Source organism: Thalia democratica, chromosome 5 (genome assembly GCF_965202585.1).
Source record: "Thalia democratica chromosome 5, ktThaDemo2.hap1.1, whole genome shotgun sequence".
In the NCBI taxonomy this organism is placed as follows: Eukaryota; Metazoa; Chordata; class Thaliacea; order Salpida; family Salpidae; genus Thalia; species Thalia democratica.
Window position 1 is genome coordinate 45,426,440 of NC_139169.1, and position 26,916 is coordinate 45,453,355.

General features: G+C 25.9%; 1 protein-coding gene and 1 pseudogene across 3 annotated transcripts; one reads left to right on the forward strand and one right to left on the reverse strand.

Annotated features, from left to right (window-relative positions):
- Positions 1-4,166: 4,166 nt before the first annotated feature.
- LOC145835423 (uncharacterized) lies at positions 4,167-16,833 on the forward strand. Of its 3 annotated transcripts, XM_082943005.1 has the most exons (9): positions 4,167-4,387; positions 5,484-5,581; positions 5,827-6,054; positions 6,154-6,296; positions 7,134-7,284; positions 7,495-7,600; positions 10,287-10,348; positions 14,079-14,214; positions 15,388-16,833. In XM_082943005.1, exons 1-9 carry the CDS (start codon positions 4,183-4,185, stop codon positions 15,528-15,530), a joined length of 1,272 nt encoding a protein of 423 aa, XP_082799131.1. In that variant the 5' UTR covers positions 4,167-4,182; the 3' UTR covers positions 15,531-16,833. The 3 variants fall into 3 exon arrangements, with proteins under 3 accessions (XP_082799131.1, XP_082799130.1, XP_082799132.1); XM_082943004.1 differs by lacking the exons at positions 14,079-14,214; positions 15,388-16,833 and adding an exon at positions 11,011-13,177; XM_082943006.1 differs by lacking the exons at positions 4,167-4,387; positions 5,484-5,581; positions 14,079-14,214; positions 15,388-16,833 and adding an exon at positions 11,011-13,211 and having other exon boundaries at positions 5,915-6,054; positions 6,154-6,271.
- A 3,181-nt stretch (positions 16,834-20,014) lies between these two features.
- Positions 20,015-21,896, reverse strand: LOC145836590 (uncharacterized; annotated as a pseudogene).
- Between the last annotated feature and the right edge of the window lie 5,020 nt (positions 21,897-26,916).

The window sequence follows — 26,916 nt, forward strand, 5'->3', positions numbered from 1 at the left end:
AGAGCTCGAATCTTGGATCAAAAATTTCTTTTTTTTTCTTATTCCAGTTGCGGACCCACTGTGGACGTAATAGTTACTTTATGTAAATGTATTTATTATTTTAAGTATTTATACTTGAGAGTCTTTTTGTCTGAATTAGTTATTTTAAGTGTATAATGAGATTATTATTTAGGTATATTATATGTTTTGGTTTTAAGAAAATAAATAGAGAGATCTCAACTACTGGAGGAGAAATAATGAATTTATTCTTTCAAGAATTTATTTTACAAACTAAGTTTCGGTCAAAGACCTCGTCAGAGCTTAAACAAATCTAAAAAGATATGTGACAGTCATGGAAAACAGCATTTAAACAATTAAGTTAAAATAAAAACAAATTTTTACTCAACATGTTTACTTAAAAAACTAAACAAATTAAATATTAATAATAAGATTGAGTTTAAGGTAAAGTTAAAATTTTAGTTAAGTTTTAAAATCAAAATAACAACAACAATAATAATAATAAAAGCTGTATGTAGCTTTCTTTTTTCTTCTAGTTAATATTCAAAGTAAACATTGCTTAAGCAAAAATGTAGTTAATAAAGTTAGGTAAAAGTTTAGGTGCATATTAACATAGCTTATTTTAATTGTGACGTAACTATTGAAAATTTAAACAATCTTGTGCTTGTAATAGGTATGAAAATTTGGAATCCCGACCGAATGTTTTATATAAAAACTTATAGTTAAAACAAGTTTTTACTTAAAAACAAAACAAGTTAAATTATAATATTAATATTGAATTTGTGGCAAAGTTTAAATTTTAATTAAGTTTCAAAATCAAAGAACAACACAAATAATAAAAAAAACTCTGTATGTAGCTTTCTATTTTCTTCTTAGTTGATTTTCAGACAGAGTAAACATTGCTTAAATAAAAATGTAGTTAATAGTAATAAGTGAGCTTAAGTTAAGATGCATTTTAATCAAGCTAATTTTTATTGTGACTTGACTATTGAAAACTTAAGTTGTTTTGTGCTTGTAATAGTTACAAAAATTTGAAGTTTTGCTTGAATGATTTAAAAAAAACTCTTAGTTTTAAGAAAATAATAACTACACAAAAATTTATTAAAAGCATGCATAGAACTTGTATTGCAGGCTACTTAAGTTATGAAGTGGAGTTTTCGAAAGTGCGGGCAGGAATAAAAGAGCTAGTACCGTTTATTTAGGTTGTCCCTTCTGTCTGCTTTGGCGATTGCGACCTTTTCTAATATGCAAGTACTGCAAATGCTTTGTGGGTTTTTGGCTTTGCCAATATGGTGGATAATTTCCCAATCTATTTTGTAGTCAATGTTGTTATTTTTAAGCTTCCATATATACTTCGATGTTTCTGTTCTGTTCTCTTTATAGTTTTTAAAGTCGCTAATATGGTTGTACCATCTTTTTTTGAAAGTACCACCCGTTGAGCCCAAATAGTTTTTTGTTTCGTATTCCGATCTGATTGTCGCTTTATATATTATATTTTCAACTAAGCATTTATTCTTAAGAGGACACTTGTTTTTTTTTGTTCTACAGTTGCAAAGTGTTTCATTTAGTTCATCGTTTTTTGTTAATAAGTACTTTCGATTATGATTTTAGATTAATTTCTTAAAATTGCTCATGCGCTATATGAAATTTTACAATCATTTCTGTTTATTATTTTGTTTAACTTGTGGTCTTCTTTATATTGTTTACCTATCAGTTGCAGAAAAGCTTTACCTATATTCGTTCTTACTGACTGACAGTAGACAGGGTTGAAGTAGATTGTTTTTCTTGTTCGTGCTGGTTTCTTTTTGTTTTGATTGTTTTGGTGGTTTGAGTTTTTAAGTTTGTGTTTGAAATTTGAGTTGGTTAAAGCATTCTGGTATCCGATTATTGATTCATTGAAAATTTCTTCGGCTTTGAGAGTCTATTGAGTCTTTTTTCGATCATTTTTGGTAGGTTCTTTTTTATAATGGACGGGTGGTTTGAATACTTGTTAATACAATTGGTGCTGGAGTTTTCTTTTTGGTATGGTTTAAATGTATTATTAGCAGTATCTAGAGTTATATCTAGGAAATTGAATTTAGTCGCGCCTATATCAATCGTTATTTTAAAACCGAGTTCATTAAAATATTTTATTGTGTTTTTTTTTCGTCTTTCTGGCTCTTGGTTACCTTTTCTGCTTATTTTTGCGAGACAGTCTTCCCTATAGAGTCCGATATCTTTATAGTTGTATAAGTGCCTAAGTTTGTTTAAGGCATACAGGCGTACCAAGTCGCACAGTTCCGCGCCGAAGAACGAATTCATTGGTACATCAAATTGGCTGTTGCTGTATTTTTTTACCCATGTTCTATTATCATAAGGGACAATTGTTTTGCATGTGTGCTCTATTAGCTTTATGTCTTCGTTTTTTACTAGTGTTAAGTTTTTTTGCAAATTTTATGGGTTTAGAAAAATGTTCATGACTAATGCTAGGATAAAAATTAACAATGTCGAAATTTACCAAGCAGTCTTTGACCGAAACTTAGTTTGTAAAATAAATTCTTAAAAGAATAAATTTATTATTTTAGTAGTTTTAAATTATCTAAAAACTTAATAGAAATTAAAAAAAATGTTTTTTAATACAGATTTAAAAAATAATATCTAGTTTACAAATAATCTTAAAAAACTAAAAGCATGTGCTTTTCAAATATGTATTATAATTTTGGTTGTTTTTTATTCATTCGAGTAAGTATTTTTAAAATAAATTACGGGTTCGGTTGTTCTTATTTACCAAGTAAAAATATTATAGATAGATAAAAAGTTTATTTATAAATTAAATTAATTTTTAATGAAAATAGATTAAAGTGTTTTAATTTAAAATTAATTTAAAATACTTATAAAAAGATTCAAAATAAATATTACATGATTAACAGTATCTTCTTTCATAAGTTTGAAAACCGCAATTAAATAACATAGAAAAAGTATATAGAAAATTTAGTCAATTAATTGTTTTGTTTATCATATAAAATGTATATGTCATACAGTATACACAACTATTTTTTTACTTTGAAATTTAAATTTAGAAAATAAATATTTGTTATTTTTCACTTTTTTTTTTGTTGGTGCTCAATTGACTTATTTGCTTACAAATTGTTTTTAACTAGTTTGGGTTGAACTTTGAAAAATAGTATTTAACTGCATATTTCGTGCTCAGTTAACCAGTAAAAACTAGTATATATTTAAAGGAATAAAGTTTATTTATGGCAAGACACCCAAAAAATCCTCAGTATAAAACTTGCTTAATTGAATTAGTAGCAGATAAGATTCATTACAAACTGGTAATTAAACTAAATTGAAAGATTTTTTTTTTATGGTAAAAAAACATCAGTCATAAACACACAAAATTTGCATATTTTGTGTGATTATGACATCATATTATGTCTACAGCAGTTGAATTTTCTTTAAATGTATGTCTTCAAGTATAAGCTTTCTTATATGTCTTACATTTCTTATCTGTATTACAATTTCTTACATTTAAAATTTATATTTTAAATGTAAGACATGTATAATTGACTATTACTATTTTAGTCAAAAAATATGTATTTTTTGGGGTGCAACATTTTTTTTGCAAATTATTTTGTTATTGTTTTCAAATTCTTCTTACAGGAGCTAAAACTCATCTGAATCATATGTTTAATTGTGTCCAGCAAACATCACCTAAATACTCACTACCCTTAGATTATTTTAAGTCATTTATAAAAGTATATTTTCATTAAGTCTTTTTGTTGTTGTTTTAATGTTTCTTGTATTGAAGCTAGATTAATGATATATGTATTTGTTTAATTTTTTACTTCTATTGATTTTTATTTGAAATTTTCCTATAAACTCAGGCTAACTTTGGCAAGCTTAACATAAATCAGGTCAGTTTTTGATTCCTTAAAACGGCTATTTTGCTTCAAAGAGTGGCAATCCTAATTTATGAAGTAAAATTGATAACAAAACAAAAAAACATAGTTTGCATACAACTAGAATGAGTAAATTATGTCAGTTTTACAATTTAATTTTAATCAGAAAACTTTGTATATTGTAAGTAAAGAATTCAAATAAAAAATAAATTAAATGATTGTTGATCAATATATTTCTTATTACACTAAAATGTATACTAAAATTATGTACCTAATTTTAACAGGTTTTTAATGACTAATAGATATGACTTCTGTTCAACAACATTCACCAAATATGATGATCAAAAAGGAAAACATTGAAGACGGACGAAGGATTATCATTCACGAAAGAAAAGATTCAAATACACTCTTAGAAATGTTATTTACCCCTTCAATTTTGGAAGGTAAAAGCAATACTTCTACTCCTTTTTCTCAAAGGAACATGCCTGAGTCTTTTAATAAGGAGCCAAGTTAGTGGTTTTTATCAAATTTTAAGTAGTTTGTTTTTTTAATTAGAACAATTTTTAATTGAAAAAAGACTTAATGAGAATAAACTAAATGTAGAAATGCTTAATTTTTTGTAAAAACTGTTCCAGCTATAAAGCGGTTCAGGGGCGTTTTGTTGTGTGTAGCATTAGAGCAGATGTTCCACCTAAAAAAAAACTTATTTGAACATTATAAAACTGTAAAAGTTATTATTTTTAAAATAAACTTATTGTTACAAGAGCTTTGTTGTATTTGTATTTTTTTTATCTTTCTAAATAAGTTAAAAAATTTCAAATTAAGGTTTTTTTAAACATTTGTAAATTTTCTGCAATCCCTAACAAATATATCACACATTGCCACAGTTACGGTCCATCATTTTTTAAAAGTTGATCTTTCTTATAAGTTACTATCTTAACTAAAATATATTTTATACTAATTAGCTCAATTTAAAGTAACTAGTAATCTAAGTCACTGAGTCTAATAGGTTCCTAACAGAAGGTACAAACTAAAAAGAAGAAATTTATTTCTTGAGTTTTTAAACAATCTTATTCAAAATCATTAGTCCATTACTAATTTTTAATAGTTCATCTATTTTAATTTTTTTTTGACAATCAAAACTCTTTAAAATTTAATGTCTCTAGCTCAAAAAAATGTAGAGATTTGTTTGTAATTTTCTTTTTTATAGCAAATTTACTACTAAAAATTTGTAATGGAAACTTTTCCAAAACTAATTATATCTGAAAAATAAATTTTAAATTTTCATTACTAAAATAAGTAATTTATATTTTATAATAGCATTCACATAAAAGCCAATGTTAATTGCTGTAAAAAATGTATTGACTTCCTAAAGCCTTAAACATTTTACACTTTAATTTCAATGTATACTTGATTTTTTTTTTTAATAAATAAGACTCTTAGTTTTTTAGTGTTGAAATATTTTTTAAATTATGAACTGTACATAAATAACTCATACAAGGTTATAACTACTTAAGTATAAATAAAAATTTTTTGATTAGTTCTTTACAAATTTAAGTTATGCACAGAAAAGTATTTTTTAAACTTGTTATTGTTTTATGTTAGGTAAAAGGAGACTTAACAACTTTCATACTCAAAGTCGTTCTATGATTGTGAATCCCCAAAGACAAGTGTTTAATCACTCAAGAAGTGCAAGTCAACAGGTAAATTTTGTTTGATAATCAAATTCGATAAACTAATTCATTTTGATAACTTAAAATTTTTATGCTTCATAGCAGTATTAATTTTGTAGTTAAAATAAATGTCAAGTTTTAGATATGCGAGGTATTATTTAGAAAACTTTAAAGCATCAATAACTTATTAGGTTTAGTATAGTCCTTAATTTACATTTTACAGATAAAAATGTGTTTGGTAAGCTTAATAAAGTTTAAAAATATTCAAACAACAGGGATTAAACTACGGTCAAATGAACTTGAATCAGAATAACAATGCAATGGGGCAGATGGTTCAGCCGCAAACAATTGTGCAGCATCAGCACAATCAGCATGGAAGCAACCAAGGCTTGGTACCTCATCAACAAGTGAGCAGTGGTGGAGGTGTGCAACGTGCAATGTTACAGAGGAGCAGCAGCAGACAAGTACCACACTCACACCCATATCAGCCCAATGCTCATCCGGTATTTTTCAGATATAAATACAATTTAAATTGTGTTTACCAACAAGTTTGATTATAGATCTAAACTGATTATTATTTTTAATTTGTTTTCTTCAAACAGAAAAATCATGCTAGATCTCTTAGCCTTCCAGCTAATAACAATCAGTTAGAAATTACAGTCACACCTGATGAAATCAATAATATGCAAATGCCACCTGGATGGCAACAGGCCAAAACTGGTGATGATCAGTTATACTTTATGAAGTAAATAAATCAATATTATTAGTTTTGTTTCCATACCAGTATTTTCCATGACTTTTAAACATATCTTTTCAGATTTAAAGTTAAGTACTGATGAGATCAATGAGGGAAACTTTGTTTACTAATTAAAACTAATAAATTGTTTAAAATTAACTTTAAACTTAGTACATAATTGTTTTCAAACTTAAAAGTTTTTTTTTGTTTTAATTTTTTTTTGATACAATATTTGACCATATTCAAAACAATATTGTTTAATTTGCAATATTTGTTCATCATTTTCTTTTTTATATAACTTTTAATTTTTATTTGTACAGTTGAAATATCCAAAATTAAAGTTTCATTGTTTACTGAGATATTTTTATTTTATAATAAGATAGTTTAACATTCTTTTTATTGAAATTTATAGTGTAAGGTGTGTGGAAATGATATATAAGCTTTTTAAAGTGATTACTATGATGTGCTGAGTAAAAAAAGCAGTTATTAATTTAAAACTAGTTTTGATATAGTAATATTCTTTTGTGTATTATTTATGTGTTTGTTGAAAAGCGAACAATAAAATTGTCACGTAGTTAAAATTGAAGAAAAAAAAAGATGAATTATACTATACAGTTAACTAAGAATTAGCTATATTGAAATTATTCTATGAAACTTACCTATATTTTTATTAAATATTTAACTATGCATTCGAAATCGCTCATAAATTTGTTCAAGTTTCTTTCTTTAATTTAGACAATTTTAATGATTGTAAATAAGATCTCGTTTACTTATGAAGTTGTGATAATTATTATCAGAGTTGATTCTGAATTCAAGTTTTTAAAGTTTTTGAAATGTATTTTTTAGCCACAACGATAAGACTACTCAATGGGAAGATCCAAGGATCAAGATAATAAAAAATGAAAAGTTGAAAAAGATACAAAAACAGAAGCAGCAGACATTACATCGTCAGAAGTCGATTGTTGATCAAATGAATTCCAAAGATCACATACAAAAGGTAGTTTAAATTTTTATATTTTGTTTTGATCAATTAAACTGTTTAAATTTAAACACAAATTTAATTACAAATTATATAAGATACACCTTGAAACAATGCATTTTAAGTAAATAGTAGTAGATATAAATATGTGAAAAAAGGTGAAGTTTCTTATATTTAATTTACGGTAGTCAAAAACAAGTTAAAATAGCTACTCCTATATTTTTAAAGCAAAGAGCTTTAAGTGGACATCAGAATGTGCGTCCAGGGCAGGTGTACCATTATCGTCAAGGTTCAGGACAACAGGACCAATGGCTAAATCCTAGTAACGATTACAGTTAGTTGTAACTTATTGTATCTGTTTGCTACGTTTATGAGTATTAGCAATTTGTTTTTATAATAGTATTGTAGTTAGTTGATCTTCGTAAGAAATTTTTAGTTTAGTTACAAGTCCTTATAACAACTTAAAAAGCTAGTATGTTTTATCGAGATGAGTTGAAAACAATTAAAGTGTGATAGGTTTCTTTAATTACTATCAAAATATAAAATGATCAAACTAAACTGAACTCTTTATTCTTTCACATAACTTAAACCAATCATTTTTCATGAAAAATTTTTATATCTAAATTTTAATGTTTAATATGAAAATATGATTTATAAAAAACTAATTACTAAATAAAAAATGCTTAACGTTTTCGATTTCTAACACTAAAAGGTTTTAAGAAACATTCTTTGAAAGTTCAAGGACTCTAGCCTAATTTAAGTAAGAAGATGTAAATTTAGTTAATTAATAAAATTACATTCAATATTATTGAATTATTATTTGCTTTTAAACTCTTTAGAGAAATATAAATGTAAAAAGGGCATACACTGTTTCACAAAATTTAAAGTAAAGCTACAAAAACGACTCTTTAAAAACTATTATAGAAAACTTTTTATATAAAAGAGTATATCATCATACTAATAAGTTATTTTCTTACTAGTTAATAAGATTGATAACTGAAATGTACCCAGCCTTAGGGTTTAAAGCACGCATCACGTCGCAACTTCACCAAATCGAGTCAAAATTGCTCTAGACATTCCCTCATCTAGTCTCTCTTTTTTAGCCTTCGAGTAACGCCTTCTTGCCAAATAAGGGCGTGACTTGTTGTTATATCTGTTGTTTTTGCATCCACTCGCCAACGCTGATTGCGTGTAATCGACAAAAAGCTTGTTGCAGAGAAACTCATTTGACTCTTGTTTTGTTTAAAATGAGTTTGTTACTAACAAGTTAAAAATGTTTAAAAGCTGGGTTCAACAAAGATATTTATTTCTAATTATATATGACAAGTTTAAACACAGTTCAATAATTTATTAAGAGCTTTATTTGTTAGAGAATTTTTGTCAAAAATTATAACTTTACACTATTAGTTAAATACTTTAACTAAAAGGTAAATTAAGGTTTTAGATATATTTTAATATAAAAAGTTTTGAAATTAAATATTATGTTTACTGTTAATTTTTTTGAATAAGTGTAGTAAACTGTTCGAAAATTTACTCAATATGTATCCTGTACTATCAAAAATGTTTTTTGAAATACGTTTAATAATTATAAGTACATAGTTAAAATACATATTATTACTTGTAATAATATTGTATAATATACTTATATTTTATTATCAAGTACATATTTTTTTACTTAAGCATCTAAATTTACAACTTTTGTTTATTTATAGCAAAAATTTAGCATTGCCCGTATAAGTTTAAAAACTGAGTGCTTTTTTTAGATTGTTTTGCACTTTATACACATATTTTGTTTTGAAAATGAAGCGTTATAGTTTTTTATACATTTATACTTTTTAAAACCAAAGCGTGTAAAATGTAATAAAGTTTTAAACTATATTCATTTTCAAATGGTCTATCAAAAGCTCAGCATATATAAATTGTTTTACAATCAGTTCTTACGCTACTTAGAAATTGTTAGGTACACTAAAGCCAGCGCCAAGTAAAAGTATTGTAAAAAGTATTTCATGCACAAAGTTTGCATCATTGATAGTTCGGCAAGGAGACGACGAAAACAAAACACGCCTTTCGAAAGCTCTCCATTAAAACGTAGCTCCAGCGCTCTCTTTTGTTTCTTTTATGACGTCAGGCGAATGCGGAGAACAGCGTCACGGTCGAGCAACTTTTCGCTTTGCTCTGAATAACTTGCTGCTGGTGTTTGGAAAAGCTGAGACTGCTTATCAGTTTTGTTTTTAAATCTACAGCGCCTCTGCGAAATGCAATCTTTAAAAAGCTGCTGTTGGTTCACTGCGAATTGCTTGTAGGCGTTTTCGTTTTTGTCGCGTTTAAAATCTTGTAGCTTTGGCCTTTTTATATTTTCTAGTAACAACGTTTAGCTTAATTATGTGGTTAATTGTGTTTTATAGTGATTTATTTGGGTGCGGAATACTTGTATTTAACTTTGTAACTTTTAAAAAACTAAAAATTTTTGAACATAAAATCTTATGTTTTGTGCGCATTATATTTGAATTATTATAATTGTATGTGAAAATATAACATTTTTAACATAAATGTTAAGTAACACTACATCTTAATTTAGATAAACACCATTATTTGATTTATACTAAACTAGAGGGTTGTTCTTTACACAAGCTAATTCAGGCTTAATTTTTATTAAAGTAATATAATAATGTGAAATTTGTTTCTGCTTAGATGTTATTTGGTGTAAAATTAAGTTTTTGGTGTTTCTATAAAATAAAAGCTTAATTAGTATTAAATTTTCAGATGTTGGCTACTACTGCTTACCACTTTAAGCTTTTTTGCATTTTTAATTGTTAAAATACACCCATCAACTCAGGCTAGTTTTGGTGACTTTTTAGAACATGCCTGATTTTTTTCTACAAATATTAGCAACTTTGATATAACCCTAAAATTTTTAAAAATAATGTAAAAGACAATAGTTTCTTAAACTAAGTCGTTTTTGATCATAAAAATCTTAACGTAAAAAGTTTTTTGTTTATTTAAAGAAAATTAATTTTTAGATCTTCATCCAACTGGACACCCATCATCCCAGCACCCTCAACAACTTAATCAAATGATGAAGGTTAGCTTTAAAATGTAAAAAAAAAATTTAGTGCTTTTAAATTTTTTTGTATCCATAATTATAAATTTATTGGTGCCCAAATTCTAATTAGTCAGTTTGCAGTCTGAATTTGGTATTTAAGTTTGGTATAAGTATTGCATATTACACAAAACCTAAACTTTCTAAAATAACAAAACTTTTTAAATTAGTCATTTTTCAATGATCTTAATCACCCAAAATTTATTTTATCCTTTATCACAAATTTACTTAGTTATAAGTAAAAAATAGGATATCTTGAATAAATTATTTGTTTTTATTCAATTTTTTTTTTTCTTAATGTTGCATAACACTAGTTTTATTTATGTGTTGAGTTTCTTCTGATCCAAAATTACCTTTACACATAGTAGCATTATATAAATTTAAGTAAAGCGTTTAAAGAAACAAAATAATTTTTTAACTGTTGGAGTTCAATTTTTTATCTCATTCTAATTCCAGAAACTTGATACCATTATATAGTTTTGTAATCGTATAACTTTACTTATTTAGTTTATGCGCTTTTTTATTGGCCTTTTTATGTTGAATGCATTAATAAAACTAAAACTATTTTAAAATTTCTCATTTAAGTTTGGATGTAGAAATCAGAAGTAAAAACCAAAATTAACCCGCAAATTTTGTACGAATAGCACCAGACAGGTGTTCCTGGAGTAAATGAGGCGGAGAAGCACTTAGAAGGATCAGGTAGTGTGCCACAGAAGCCTCCTAGTTATAAAGAAGCTTTCAGTTCGGCAAGTCAACCAACAGCACACAGCGTCCATGATCTTAATCAACCATCACAAACATATTTTCAAAAATCACTGGGAAGCAAACATAGTACAGCTCAGAGTACAGTTCCTACTAAAATACCAGTGAATCAGTTTCAGGCACAGACACATATTTCTAGTTTCAATAAAACTAATAATACTTCAGGTAGGCTGAGAAATGATATTCCACCTATGCATAATAGTCAGCCAGATTTTTCTGCGCAAAAAAATAATTCTACATACAATAACAATTACCCTATATTGTACAATAAAAACATTCCAACCCAGCAATCTTCAAGTAGTTATAATCAGACACAAGGTTTTAGCAATGTTATATCAAATAGTATTCATACTGCACAGCAAAATAGTACATCTTATCCAAGTAATCATCAACAATCTCAACCAACTTCCACTCATTTGATTTATAACCAAACAAAACCGCAGCATCACCCTTACTATAATAATTATTTACCTCAACAGTTGTATAGGCATTCACATAATGTTACTAGCCATCCACAGCAAACATCTATTTATGTACATCACAACAATTACAATCAGTCTGTGCAAAATTCAAGTGGTACCAGTGCTGTACATCAACAAGCCTTTGATAACTTTTCTGGGCCAAATCAAGGTTCTACAAATGCTTCATTTACAAGTAATCATTCTACTAATGCACCTAATCAATCGTACAGTTTTTCTCAGCAAGTTTCCAATAATTTCACAAGTTTAGGATCAGCTTATCACAGTTATTCGAAGTTACCAAGACCATCAAGTGTATATCATAGTTGGAACTTTTAGAAAATAATTTTAAGCAAACCAAATTAAATTCTTAATTTAACAAAATTACCAAATTAAGGACAACGTTTTATCAAATATATATTCAAGGATTCAAAATTATCCGGTCACTGCAAAATAAAATCAATAATACTACTTATTTCTAATTACGTTACTAAATATATTTTGTTAAACGGTCTGATTAAAATAAAGCCAATTTCAAGATTGTCATATCAAGTTGAAAAAATTGAAAACTACAAAATATTGTCATGCTGTACGATCATAATTTAAAATGAAAAGATAATGGATGTAACAGTATGAAAAAAAGATAAAATAACTGTTTAATCATTATTACTAAAACTTAAAAAATAAACAAAATAGTCACATACACGTGTCTATATCTACTAAAAAATTTAGTCTGTAGACAATAAAAGTCCTAGTTCTGACTACAATAAAATGTAGAGTAAATGAGTCACGTCAAAATATAAATAAATTCAAAAAAATAATATCAAATTCGTTTAATACAAAACTTTTTGAAAAATTTAATTTTTGTTTTATATCGTTTAGAAGCTAACGAATAAATAGACTGTTTAAGTAATTTTGTAACCAAGTTAATTTTTTTTAACAAAAGTATTTTTTAATTCCAAGAAAGTAAGTTACTTTAATCCACATACTAGAATCAGCCTTGAACATTGTTTTTACTTTTATTGTAAATTTTGTTATAAATAAAAACCTCAAACTGTATAAGCCCTTACTCATGAAATATAAGGGTGAAAATTTAAGCGCAAGTTTAATATAGTTTCCAGTAAGTTCTAAATTCCTATAACGTTCCTTCTAATAGATAGTAAGGCAATATTGGTGTAAAATCTTTTGCTATCTATACGTGATCTATTGCTAAGCTTGAAAGAGATGTTATTTTTAAATATTTTTTCTAATTATGAACGAATAGAACTCTTGAACTGTATGAAATAAAAAATATGCTGTCAGTTAAGAACACAACCTACATAAATAATTTTTCTTAAATAAGTTTTGATGAACTTATTAAAAGTTTTAAATCCTTAATAAACTTATTGCTTTATTAAAGTTAAAACTTTCGACAAAGTTCTTTTAAACCACAAATTATAATATCCCCCTTCACCTATGAAACTCGATTTATTGATTCAAAAAGGAAGCCTGCATAAATTACAACCGAACAGGTGAAGACTATTTAGTTTATAAAATATAAAACCATCGTTTTAATTATTAGTGGAATCTCATCAACATGTAAAGTAGTTTTGTAATCATTTTTTATTGTAAATGACATCGAATGGATAAAACATGTCTTAAATTGTTTTCAATATGATCGTCAAAATTTGTTTGTGAATATTTTCATTTTAACGTTTTTTAAACTAACAAATAAATTAGTTTTCATTTCGTTAATAAATATACATGTTGCATGCAGTTAATTTCATTGTCTACTAATCATCTTGGTTCAGCCATTGTCATATATAAATTTATCTTTTACTATAAAGTAATAATATATGAGTCTAACTCAGTATCTATATATAATTTGCAATGGAGAGTTCGATACATAAAAAACCTATGATGTAATAAAAAATTTGAAACCGATATTACTTTGATAAATTTTTTATAAAGTAAACCTAAAATATACACTAGTCAATTGTGCACTCATCATTTTTATCAACTCGAAAGAAATAATAATAATACAAGTACTGTTTGAACTTGTTTATTTACATAAATGTTTTACAATATTAGCTCAAAACAAGAATTTGAGAGCTTCTATAAAAATACTTTAATTTTTAAAAGTCAACTTAAATGGATAATTGCAGGGGGGTAAACAAATTCTTAAGTAAAGAAATAAAGTTTGACTAACTCAAAGATTTAACATTAAAAAACATTCCTTTAAACCAATTTAATTCCTGAATTTTTACCATATGACATTAATTAATAAACACATATATTGCTCCTGATTGTTTTGTTTATATATGTTTTTTAATTTAATAAACATAATATATATTTTAACATTGAAGTTTTTCAAGCATTATTTTTTATGACCTTTCAGGGTTTGAAAATAAAGTATTTATCATTTAATTAAAACTAGAGATTAAACAATTGAATTATTTTTTAAGAAAAAAAAACAGTATTTTTCAATAAAACTAATTAATGTTATACTTCAGGCTTCAATCGATCCATTTTTGGGAGGTAGCAATGTAGCGACTACCACATCAGGATTTCAACCAGCTGGTACTTACCAGGCAGATCCTAACTTTCTGCAGGACATCTCAGAAGAAGATATGGATGTCACTACACAAAGTTTATAATTACAACTTGTTTTACGAAAATAACCATAAAGATTTATTTTTAGACTTTTATAAATTAGATACATATAATTAAAATAAAAAGTAACTCGATGTAGGTACTATTTTCAAATGTTACAAGAATGTGCGTATTAATTTAAAATAACTAAAATTGCTTTTAATTTAGTTTTACTTTATATCTTTAATTAATACTCAAACAATTAGTCACACAAATTCTAAAAACTTATTTTTCTAAAAACATTTTAATAGAAAGTTAAGATAAGTTTTAATTTATGATATATAAAAAGGGTTTTAAAATATGTTCTGCTCAGTATAAAGCATGAATAACAAGTTGAAAAAAGCTATCTAATTAAAATAATCAAGATAAACATGCATGCAAATATGAAAATAATCTGTGTTAGACAAAGATATATGTTTTGAGCGTAAAAGCTTGTTTAAGAAATAAATACGAAGATGACTTTTTTTCTGAAAATATTAAAAAAATTGTGTAGAAAAAAGAAAAAAGTTTAATCTTTTATAATAAAAGAAATAGTTTATTGAAGATGTTTAAAAACAGAATATTAATAAGAATTTAGAATGTATAACAGAAGGAGTTTGTATAAATATGTAGACATCTTAATTTTATAATGTTTTCAAATGTATCATAGATGATAACATTCAGGAAAAAAATATGCTTTAAAAATGACTAATAAATTTTTTCAGAAATATTAAATTGATTAATTCATACAAAATGAGTGTATCTTAACCTAGCTTAAGTTATTACTACAAAACATTTTTATTTACGTTTAAGTTTCTAACAAATATGCATATGTTTTTTTATATGTGCCTGGAAACAAAATTTTGTTAGCTCCTAAATAAAAGTATGTTTCAAAATATGTCTGACATCACTGATCAATACCAGCAAACAGTCGCTTCTATCTACAAATCAGCCGTTTGTAGATTGATGACTACAAGTCTTTCAGTTGTGACAGACTGATGAGTCCTAATAAACACGAAAGCGGACTCCGAAGGCTTGTGGTCTGATGATCAAATTCGTATGAACTAACCTTGTTAACTCGGAACAATTAAAAAACAATTGTTTGAATTTTGTTTGAAAATATTTCAACTGTTGAAACGTAATTATTTTTATCAAAAGCTTATAAGAAATTGCTAATATAACTTCAAACAGCAATCCAGCCTGCAAACCAGCAACGCCACATCATCCACACCAACCAGGCGTCCTCCTCGTCCCAGATCGTCATGTACGACAGTCCTGGTGGCAACAACCAGCCCTCCACTACTGGAAACAACGACCTTTTCAACAATTTCTGAGCAACTCGACTGTTTTGTTATGTTTATAATAATGTTTCTTTTTTGCATCCTTCTTTTACTAACTAAAAATCTGATATTTTTCAACACGAATCGTTGTAATCACTGGAGTCCCCTAAATGTTCGGTTCATTTTTGTTCGGTATAGCCTTCAACTGTTTAGACTTCTGGTACAGTATTGTTAATTTATTAGAGTTTGAGATTCTTGTTTTTATGGACGGTGTTTTTTAAACTCGTTCCACTGGTTTTGCTGTTATATATTTTAAATGTAAAACCAAAGTTGACTTAGATTAGTTGAATTAGGGAAGTAATACTATAAACTTTGTAAGTTTTATTAAAAAAAATGTTCAATTACATGAATCAAACTGTAATCTAAGTATTGTTTAGCTGATAATATATCCATTATGTTTTCACAATGAAACAATATTTGAAAATATATATTTTAATGCCTTAAATTATGCCTTTCACTATTTGATTTAATTTTATTGTTGGCCTTATTTGTGTTGATGCCTTTTATTAATTCAATATTTTTTGCCTTACGTTTTATTAATTTTTTGAGCTTAATTTTAAATTTTACTGATCAGTTATGATTATTTTATTGAATTAAATCTAGTTTCAGTCTCGATTTAAACTATTTTTTTCAAGACCAAAAACTTTAAAAACAAACTCATAAACAAAATCTATCGGCCAGTTTTTTTAAAGTTCTGTCTCTTTATTTTAAGTTTATTTTTTTCTGTTTAAATCCTTAATATTTATTTGCCTTGAATAAGAACATAAATCTTAACAAAAAAAATTGAAACAAGTTTTAAGATTGTTTGATAACAAACTATGAATTAAATTACATAAAGTATTTTTCTTAGTTTTCATAATAGTATTTAGATAATTTTAAAGGAAATACTGTAAAAAACTACTAGTTTTATAAAAGTTTTCAATTTTAACAAACTTACATATACACAACTTTGCTTGTTGTGCCAAGGTGTTTTAACAAGCTTTATATGAGTACATACGCTTTATTTGTATTACTAAAAGTCCCGTTGAGGATTAAATATTTATGATTTTATTTCAATTGTTTATTTATTTTTTCTATACAATTTAAACTTTTATATCAAATTTTCACATATTGTTCTATTATATTTCTTGCTCTTAAAGAATTAAATTTCAGTTTTTGATCTGTAAAATCTGTATAATTTATAGATCATTGAACGTAAAGACTTACAAATTGTCCTTTTTTTTATTTAAAAGTTAATTTTGGAAATGTTAATTATTAAATCTGTTTTGTAAAATTAACAAAAATTAAACTGTTTTTTATAACTAATAAACGACTTTAATATATCAAAGCATATGTTTTTTCGTTTTAATACCTGGTAAACGCAACTAGACTACGTAGAAATTTAATTAAATAAGTTAGTGCAAAAAAAATTATTAAGAAGTTATTTTTTTCGATTCACAACTTAAATTTGTAAATACCTATTATCTAACATAAACAAAATGTACATGGTTTTCTTTAAACCAAGCAGTTAGTATAAACAGATGCAGAGCTGAACAATCTTTTGAAGCAGTGTTACATTTTGATTCTGAATATAAAAGTAATCCTTATTAAAGTTACAAATAATAGTTAGTGACAAGTTAGTACTTGAAAAAAGTAAAAGTCTAAAATGTACTTAAAACAGTGCTAACTAGTTGGTACAGGAAAGTTTCTTGAGTTCATTTAAATGGGTTCCTTGAACTTATTATCATTGTATCCCTTATGGGGTATGTTTTGGGTCTTTTACATATTTGATAACTAACAATTTGAATCACAAAATTAAAAAATATTATTATGTTGGAAAATAAATTTTGGTATCATACAATGTAAGTAAATTGCGTAACTTCTTCTATATATAAACAAATAATGGCTGGTATACTTAAAGGCCAGTCTGGTTATTTAAGATAAACATCAGTTGGAATTATAATGCTAAATGTGTAACAACAAGTAGTACATCTTAAAATGAAAAAAAAATTTATTAACAACTTGGGTTACCTCGGAACCTCTGCTTAGTAATCTTGTGGTCCTGGCTAAGTTGGCAACAATTATTAATAAAAAACTCATTACATTTCAAATGTTTTAATATAGACTAAACATTTTTTATTTTTAATTTGGCGAAGTAAAGAATGGATTGAAATTTTATTATTGGTTGCGTTAGTTAAAAATTAGCGATGGATACTTTGAGAGGTTGTTTATATAAAATAATTTCTGAAAAATTCTATGTAACATACAAAAATCATATGCATATCAAATATCAGCTACGACAAGTATATAAATATTGATCGCTAAAGTTATATTGTTAATAAACTAGAAATATATATCCAAATTCAGAGTTAATGTACATGATAGTTCTACTTAAAATACAACCAACAAAACATTAATTACTCACTTCATTGAGTCTGGCAAAAAACAAACTAACAAAAAAAAAAGCTAGAACTTATTTAGTTGCAGTATGGTTGTAAATTTTTTTTTAATTTTCCAGTAAATATAATTTAGAAAACATTTTTTGTGTTATTTGAATATTTTTCTTCTAATATCTGTTTTATTTAGTTTATCTAGAAGAAAAGTTGAAAAACTTTATCATTTTCAAAATAGCACTTTTTATTGTTTTTTTATCTAAACTTAGACTAACAGTATACTTTTTGACAAGTATGTACGGTAAGTTCAAGATTACTTTATTCTTAAGCTAATAAATAAAAGTTTTGCTTCTTCTTTTAATTGAAAACCTAATAATACGAGTTTTATTTAACAGTTCTATGTTTTGAACTGTAACAGTATTATTTTGCCTTTCTTTCAGCTGAAATAGTCATACTACTTTACTATTATCCTTGGACCACTACTTAAGTCTTATCCATCATTAAAACAGCTCTCTGAGCATTTTAAAAATCAATTTTATTAGATCAATGTAAGACTTGCACAAAACTGAACATATCTTTTGTACAAAATGTTTAAAATGTAGGGATTATCAAAATTTAAGGGGTTGTCTTAGCTTAATTGGTATATCTTAGTTCCAAGCACAATACACTTCTATTTTTGGTCCAAAACTTTAATACTAACCTCACATTTACATATAGACTAAAAAAAAATTAATAAAGCTGATAATTTAATCATTGACTTTTTTTACAAACATTAGAAGTTATTTATTACAAACATTAAATTAAATTAATAAAAAAGTTAAATTTTACTTCAGCTTCTAGATTTTAACTCATATAACTTTTAGCCTTACATTATTAACTAACCGTTGTTATTATTAATATTAAACTTTATCTGTTGTTTTAGTATTGTAAAACTGCTAATTATTACAATATATATTGTCACTAGCCTTCAATCTTTAGCCCTTAACTTTACTTTTTTAACCTTAAACCCTGGTTCGTTTAATAGAAATTATTAAGACACCTTGAAAAAATTTGACGAATAGTACAAAAGTGATCCGTGCAATAAACGGTTAATTTGATTATGACTTGTTTCCTTTATCTACGTAGTGTTGCATATAAATCTAAAACATTGCTTACAAAATAGAAATAGACTTTTTTTTAATGGTGTATTTTTTATTAACTTTAACTATGTATTTTTCTTAAAAATTATAGAGCACTTTTTTTATATTCTAGTTTTATGTTACTAACCTTTGTAGTTTTGAAGATTTAAAGTAATTATATTGAAAAATTAAATTAATGCAACTCTTTTGCTAGTTAAAAGTTAAGAAATATGCAAATAATGTTTTTTTAGTTATATATAAAAGCCTATATGGTAAAATATATTTGAAATTTTTATGCGTTTAGGTGTTTTGTTAGAAGTAAAACTTACTTTAATAATTTATTTTGTATGAGTATTAGCAGCACAAAATACAAGGATTACGTTTTTTTATTTATTTAGCTTTATCGATTCGTTTTAGAAGCTTTTACAAATTTTTTCAAGAAAAAATATTTGTCATTGTATTGTTTATTGCACGACAAAAATAAAACGCTCAAAATATTTGGTCCCAGGATCTGGTTTACTTTTGATTTTGATAATCTTTCGGTTATCGAGCCGTACACCAATTGGATACCTTTTAAAGTCTTGTCCAGGACAATATGTCTAACCACTTAGAGTTATGTCTAACTACTTGCTGAAAATTAGTCTATAGAACTTTATTGATAGTTACTTAAAATAATAATAAAATTTTACAAAAATACCTCCAATATGTTGTCATTTTCATTTAAAACAATTGGTTTTACTAACTTAGAAGTTTTATTTATTATCTGTGTTTATTATTACTGTAAATAGTATTTATACAGCGAGTAGTAGTAAAGTTAAAAATAAAAACATTAAAACAAACCTAGATAGTAGAAAAAAATATTAAACTGGTTTTTAACTAAAGTAAGAACTTTTTTTTAAAGATTAAAGAAAAACAGTGAAAAACATAATTTTCTGGCTAAATGATAGTTTTTTTAAAGGTTTAAAAAATTGTAAACAAACGAATATATTCATCTACCATCTGAGCTTTTCCAGCCTTTGGCATGTTCAAAACCGTTCTTAAAACTTTTAAAATCTTCAACACAATTTATTAGTTGTTTTTCGTCACTCATCACATACAAACATTTATGGACCATCGGCTGACCGATTGGTTTTCCTGCATAGTAAAGAAGCCTGCAAACTTTGGATGTTTTATTTTCAATCAAAATATGATCACCGCCATTTTTAAGGAATTGCACACTCCAATGAGGTTTTGCTACTTCTCCGCTTATAGTAGGCTCACCTTCGATCACGTGAACAAACAAATTCCAGTCGGGTGGTGTTTGTTGAACATGCTTTGTTTTAGGAGAAAGCTTAATGTCAAAATAATTGATTGGCGTTAAGGTTGAGATGGCTGCTACTTTGTCTAAGTATTCCCCTGCTAGAATTGAAACTTCAACTCCCTTTTCAGCAGTTTTCGGAACTTCGAGCTTTGTTACCACCTGGTATCTAGGAGCGCAAAATTTTTTTGTTTGCCGGAGCGTTCGTCCATAAGTTTGTGTACCAACACTCTTCTAAGCCATGAGGCCTCTCAGAGTGCATTAGTCCCCTCCCTGCTCTCATCCACTGCATACTACCCTCCTTTACTACGACGTCATAACCTAAAAGTAACTAATTAAAAATTCTGTAGCTTTTTTACATGTTAGTTTCTCAAGTCTTTCTAAAATGTCAACAGTTTTTTGTAATTTTTTTCTAAATTTTCAAACTTTTTGGCTAGATTTTATTTTGTTTAACTGAAAATTATAGTTTTAAAAAATGATACAACTGCAAATTACACTTGAAATGTTAATTTCATTTCTACACGTTTTTTTCTTGTTGTCAAAGTTATTACTACTTGAAAAAAATACTTGTAAACGAATGCACTTTAGTGGTAATAAAACAGCATCATTAAAAAATAGGTAACGTGTAATTTAAAAGTATTTTTTAAATCATAAACCATAAAAAATACTAGCTACTAGCTAATTAATAGGACGATTTCGGTTTACAGACCCTGTATTTACATATGATAGCTACAGAGTAACTAATACTCAAAGTTTTGACGCTTTATCTTATAGTAGAATAGCTTTAAAAAAAGTAACAATTTTTTTTGGAAATTGAAAAAAGTATTCACAGTTTAATTTAATCACTAGATTACTACCGCTTACCAATTTATACTTTTTTAATCTTTATATGATGTCCAAAATAAAAATTAAAGTATTTATTAAACTGAATAAATTGGTCTTTTATAGACCTTATAAAAAAAAAATCCAAAGCAAAACTAAATTTGTTTTAATTATCTTACATTTTGATTCTGTTCTTTGAATTTTTATGTTATATTAGTTAGAGATAGTTAAACAAAGAAAACTATCCAAAACTTTGTTTTTATTTTAACATGAACTTCCTTTGAAATGAAGTCAATACAAATAGATTACTGCTTGTTTAGAAATTATAATTATTTCTCAATTGTTTTTAATAAAATAATTTTGAATTAGAAACTTTAAAGTATGATTTAGTTAATACTTCTAATTATGCTAAATATTTTTCGTACTTTAAATAAGGTTTTTGACATTAAAAAACCGTATATTATTTTTTTCAAAAATTTTCAATAAAAACTGTAAGCTTCAAAACAAAAATACCCAAAGAATCTTCATGCCTCAGTGCACCCTTTATTACGTAGGTTACAGATCCAAAACCACGATGAGGATGGTCTTTAAACCAAGTCGGTTTACTCATTTTGCTATCGTTCAGGCACAGAAAAGGGTCCAATTGTTTGTAATCGTCCATAGTAACTACTCTTCGAATCATTGCAGATCCCCCATAAGGTTGTGCTGCACTATACGTCATTTTCAACACATTTCTCATAAAAGACGTCATTATAATTTTTTTTATTTGTTGTTAAAGTTTTTAAGCACAATAATCAAGCTGTTTAAATTTATTTACAGTTTTACATCTTATTATAGTTTACTTTTATTAAGTAATATATAAAACAATTTCAACAATAGTGTAAATTAATGATATATTATTTTGTTAATTCTTAGTTTCAAAAGTCGTAATTTACAGAAACAGTTATAAACAGTTCTAATTAACCCTTTAGTTTTACTGAACCTTCTAGCTGCAGTAGTAATGCTCATATTTTATAGGCTAAAGTTTGATTTTTTTCGTTTTAAATTTAATTAGATTTCAAGTTATATTTGACTTATAAAAATACCATTAATCATATGTTTGGTAAGGTTTTGTAGGGGTAAGGGATTAGTTTAAAATTTTAGGGTTAAGTTGGTTTGGAGTAGGGGTTTAAAAAATAATATTTTACTAGATTAATACATTACGGTTTCTAGTTTGCATACATAAAATCAACAAAACACTTTTACTGCTGCCGAACCTTACTGACCATGACGAAAATGCCTAAAAGTTAAAGGAAACTTTGTTTGTACAACTGTATATGAGAAAACTGTTAAAATTTATAAGTAAAATACTATACTACCAAGTGTCTGTTCTCCTTGATACATTTGAAATAAACAAAACTAAGTCAGATTAACTATTTTTCTCATGCATTAAGTGAAACATTTAACTATTTATGCGTTTTAGTGTTGTAAATAAATACTTAACTTTTATTACTAAACACTGCAGCAAAAAGTAAAGAATTTTTTTTAAGAAATAATTTATAAAACTTCTGTCTACTTTTACTTATTATAGATATTGTATAATGAACAATAAAAAACGTAGTTAAAAAGTAGTAATAATTTTGATCTAAGTTACGTTTAAATAAGTAATTAAAGTAGCTTAAGTTTATAAAAAATCTAAAACGATTATTAACTAAAACTGTTATTAAAAAAAAAACTTTTTGTGTTTTTTTTTACATTATACGTCTTTGCTTTCAGTTTTTACTAATTATTACTAGTTATTACAAATAAAAACAAAATTTGCGTTTTCTTTAGATTTTAGTTACAACTAAGTTTTACCAATAGCCTAAAATTAAAATAAATAAAAACTGTGTTTAAATATATGTTTTTAAGGCCGGACGGATTGTTTTAAAACTAATTAAAGTAAATATTTATTAAATAAATTTAGTATTGATTTACGGTATATGTTGTTTTAAATAGTTTACTAACTTTACTTTTAAACTATAGTTAAGACAAAAAATTAAAGTATTCTTTGTTATTTAAAATTATAAACTTATTACGAAAGCTCCTACTTTTTTTATTAAAGTTAATAAAAGCACAAGGAAACTTTTTTTACTTAGTTTTAATTCTTTATCACGTAACTCGTTAGATGAAAAGTTATTTTATAAAAAAGTTGTGTGTTTTTACAAATCTCTGTAATATTTTTTGTATCTTCTTCGTAAATTACTATTATATTTGCTAATCGAAATAAACTAAACTAACTAATTTTCTTACTAAAGGTTAAATTTTTTTATAAATGTATTAAAAAAGTATTTAAATTTATCCATACTACTTGCATAATTTAGCTATTTCTTGCCATTTATTTTTATGTGAGTTGAAAATTAAATAAAAAATCAGATTATCTCTATCTAAAATCTAGTATTTTATTATATTTTGTATAAACAAAATCAAAAGCATAATATTCTTAACTAAGTTTTTTTAATAAATAAATATATAGCGTTAAGAAGCATACGTAGAAGAAACAGCTGCTGACGTTTAAAAGAAATAAGCGTTGCTCAAAGAAAGTTATTGCAAAAGCAATCCAAATCTAGTTTCACCTGATGAAATCTCGTTAAAAGTTAAAGCTAAAAGCAAAATAAAAACAAACTAAAAACCTTGTACAAGAAAAAACACAACAAATTGTCGTAACTTTGATTAATACTATTTCACGGTTTTGTGTAAAAAACGTGTTATAAATCTTCATATAGTAACGTCATTTAAAATTTTGTGTTTTAATTGTTTCACCTACTTTTGCAGTTTTTCAAAACGATAAACAGTTTATTAAGACTAAAAGAAGTATAAAGCTTTGCTTAAGGCTTTTAACGTAAACTAACTTAAATCAAAATTATTTTTGAAGGAATTTTTTCCACTAATAATATATTAATAAATGAAACTTTTTTTTATAGTAAAACTAATACTTTTTTAGATTAAAAAAAATTTAAGTCAAATAATAATCTGCTAACGTAGCCAATTTTAATCTGCATATAGTGTTTTTAACAAATAACTTTGCTATATTTTTATTAAGGTTTAGAAAATAAACTTAAAAAACTACAGGAGAATTGAAAAAAATTACTAAAATATGATTGCTTTCACTTACTTTATATAAAAAAAACAGTAAAAAGTACAAAGTTATACTATGCGAATATATAAAAGAGAACTGTAACTAGTTTTCCTGCATAAGAAAACATTTTGATGACTAAAAAAAGTCAAACATGTTTATAAATTTGAAATGTAAACTAACTGACTGCATAACACAATCTCCAACTCTCCGGCAGTCAAAATATAGTTTTTGTTGAAACTTTCTAAGGAAGCTACAGCTGCAAGGATCAGTAGGGATTATCGTACAAAGCAGTAAAACCTAAAGCTTTATGTAATATAAAGCAGTTATTTCTTAAAAAAAAGATTTTACTTTACTGCCTCAATGTGGTCACGGACTTAACTTTTAGAAATTTCTAGTAGACAGTTTAGTTTTGAAAACAGTTTTTTACATGTCTTTTCAAACAATTTAAAAAAAACGATTTGAATAGCATTTTTAAAACCCATAAAGCAGTTATTTTTAAGCAGATTTACTTAAACTTCTCTACTTAATCACCCACTCTTTAAGTTTTATCTTAAATTGAAAAACATTTTTATTCTTATTTGTAAGAGTACGCTGTACAGTCTTTTTCTATTTCTTCTTACTTTATTTTGAAAATATGATACTAAAATTAACGTATGAACAAAAAAGGTGTTATTTAGTTTTATGTTAAGTATGTTATTACGTGAGTTTATAAGTACCTTAAATGGTTTTGAAAACAAGGTATAAGTTATTTAAAAACACATAAAAATATTTTTTTTCTTGAACTAGTTGTTTAAGATGCTGGTTGTTAGAATGAGCAGTTAAATTTAGTAGCAATACTGATAGCAATAAAGATTTTAAGCTTTGTACACCAATAACATACGTATAAATCAAATACTTCTACATTACCAATCAGCTCTAAATAGTCAATCTACTATTTATTGCATATTTCTTGCGGATCTTATGCTGATAAAATTTATTAGTTTTGAAAAATATCTTTGCATCAAATAAATTATTTATGTACTCAATTACAAATAAAATTAATATTTTAATGTTGATAAAGATCACCTAAAATTATAAAAAAATTCTATGACTTGTTTTAAGGCAATCAAAAAAGCGAAAATTATCACGTGTTTATTTAAAAATCAAAGTTTTGTACGGCTAAAAATTTCTACGTTTTTTAATAGGTTTCAACTGAGGTTTTGGTTGTTTTTATCATATTCAATTTACATTAAAAAAGCATACAATGGTAGTTATAAAAGTTACTACTATTTAAAAAACAACAAGTCAAACTAAAAAAGCGTGAGCTAAAACGTACTTGACATAAAATAATAGAGTAATTTTTAATAAGCTTAAAACCTAATAAAACATCTTAGATGAACTTACACTTTAGTAATAATTGCTTACTAAAGTCAAATCAGGCCAATAAAAATACACAATTAAGAACAGAAAACATAAGACATTAAAAATAAACTTGCCTTGATTATCCTAAATATAAGAGAAGTCTTGCTTTAAGATTTAAAGATTTTTCACGTATGTATTAATGCAACAGCTAAGGGTAGTTTCGGTTTAAGGTATTATTAGTATATCATTAACAATATCTTTTGCTAACTGTAGATTAAATTATAGCTTGTTTAATTTATATTGAAAGTTTTAAACGAATTTTAGATCTGCGTTTGTGATTTCAGCAAAGTATGAGGTTCAATTTATTTTAGCTGTACATATTTTTAAAATGTTTACATGCGTCATTAGTGGCCTTTAAATCGCAAGGGTCACCAAAAAAAAGCTAACTGTTTTTGAACACTATTGAAACATTTTGTTTTTCAGGTGTATAGAAATTACACACATTTTACAAGATTGGTAGGTATTTCAATAAAACCATAACAAAGGTAGGCAATAAGAGTTTAAATAAAAGAAAAAGCATTATCTAATTTAGTATCGCAAAATTAGACTAATTATGTCGTTTAATAATATAATTATCATAGTTTATATAAAACTTCCATGTTGTGACACTTACTTTTTTTAATTAACTGTTTGTAACACTAAAATCATATTCAGTGTAATAAGACCGTTTAATACTTTTATACTAGCATATTCTACAAAGCACAACTCAGACTTAGTATTGTTTTACGTGAAAACCTAGCTTTAGTATAAATCTTTAACAAAGACTTTGTTGTAAGCATCACATGACATTTTTTTTTTCTGTTTAAAATTTATACAAAAGTGTTAATCCAAAATTAAATAACTATTCATCTATTTTTTTTATAAAGTAGATAATAGTTTTTTATACTAGTCGGAAGTTTTTAAGCTAAATGGACTTGGTTTATTCTGTATTAAACTTTAAAATAACTTTGGACAATTAAATCCAGGCCAATCTAAGATTTTTAAACAAGCTACAAACATGTTAAAGATGTTCAGAAAACTGCTTTTTTCTGAAAAGAATTTTTTATTTTGATTACAAAGTAGACTTATAAAACGTTAAATATTTTCATTATCTAAAATGTTTTAACGAGCTGTTTACAAGTTGTGTATTTCAGGGCACTTGTACCTTGTGAAACTTACCTTGATAACAGTTTATTTGTAATCCAGACTCATCTCATTAGTGAGTTGTGGCATAAACTACAAATCTTTGACTATAAGGTAAAACATCAAAATTTTAGATGCTTTTTGCTAAGTA

Bases quoted from the DNA above. Each gene is read 5' to 3' on its own strand.
- LOC145835423 (XM_082943004.1), top strand. From the start codon at position 4,183: ATGACTTCTGTTCAACAACATTCACCAAATATGATGATCAAAAAGGAA. The intron at 4,388-5,483 runs GTTAGTGGTTTT...GTTTTATGTTAG, and splicing joins GTCTTTTAATAAGGAGCCAA to GTAAAAGGAGACTTAACAAC. The intron at 7,601-10,286 runs GTTAGTTGTAAC...ATTAATTTTTAG, and splicing joins AAATCCTAGTAACGATTACA to ATCTTCATCCAACTGGACAC.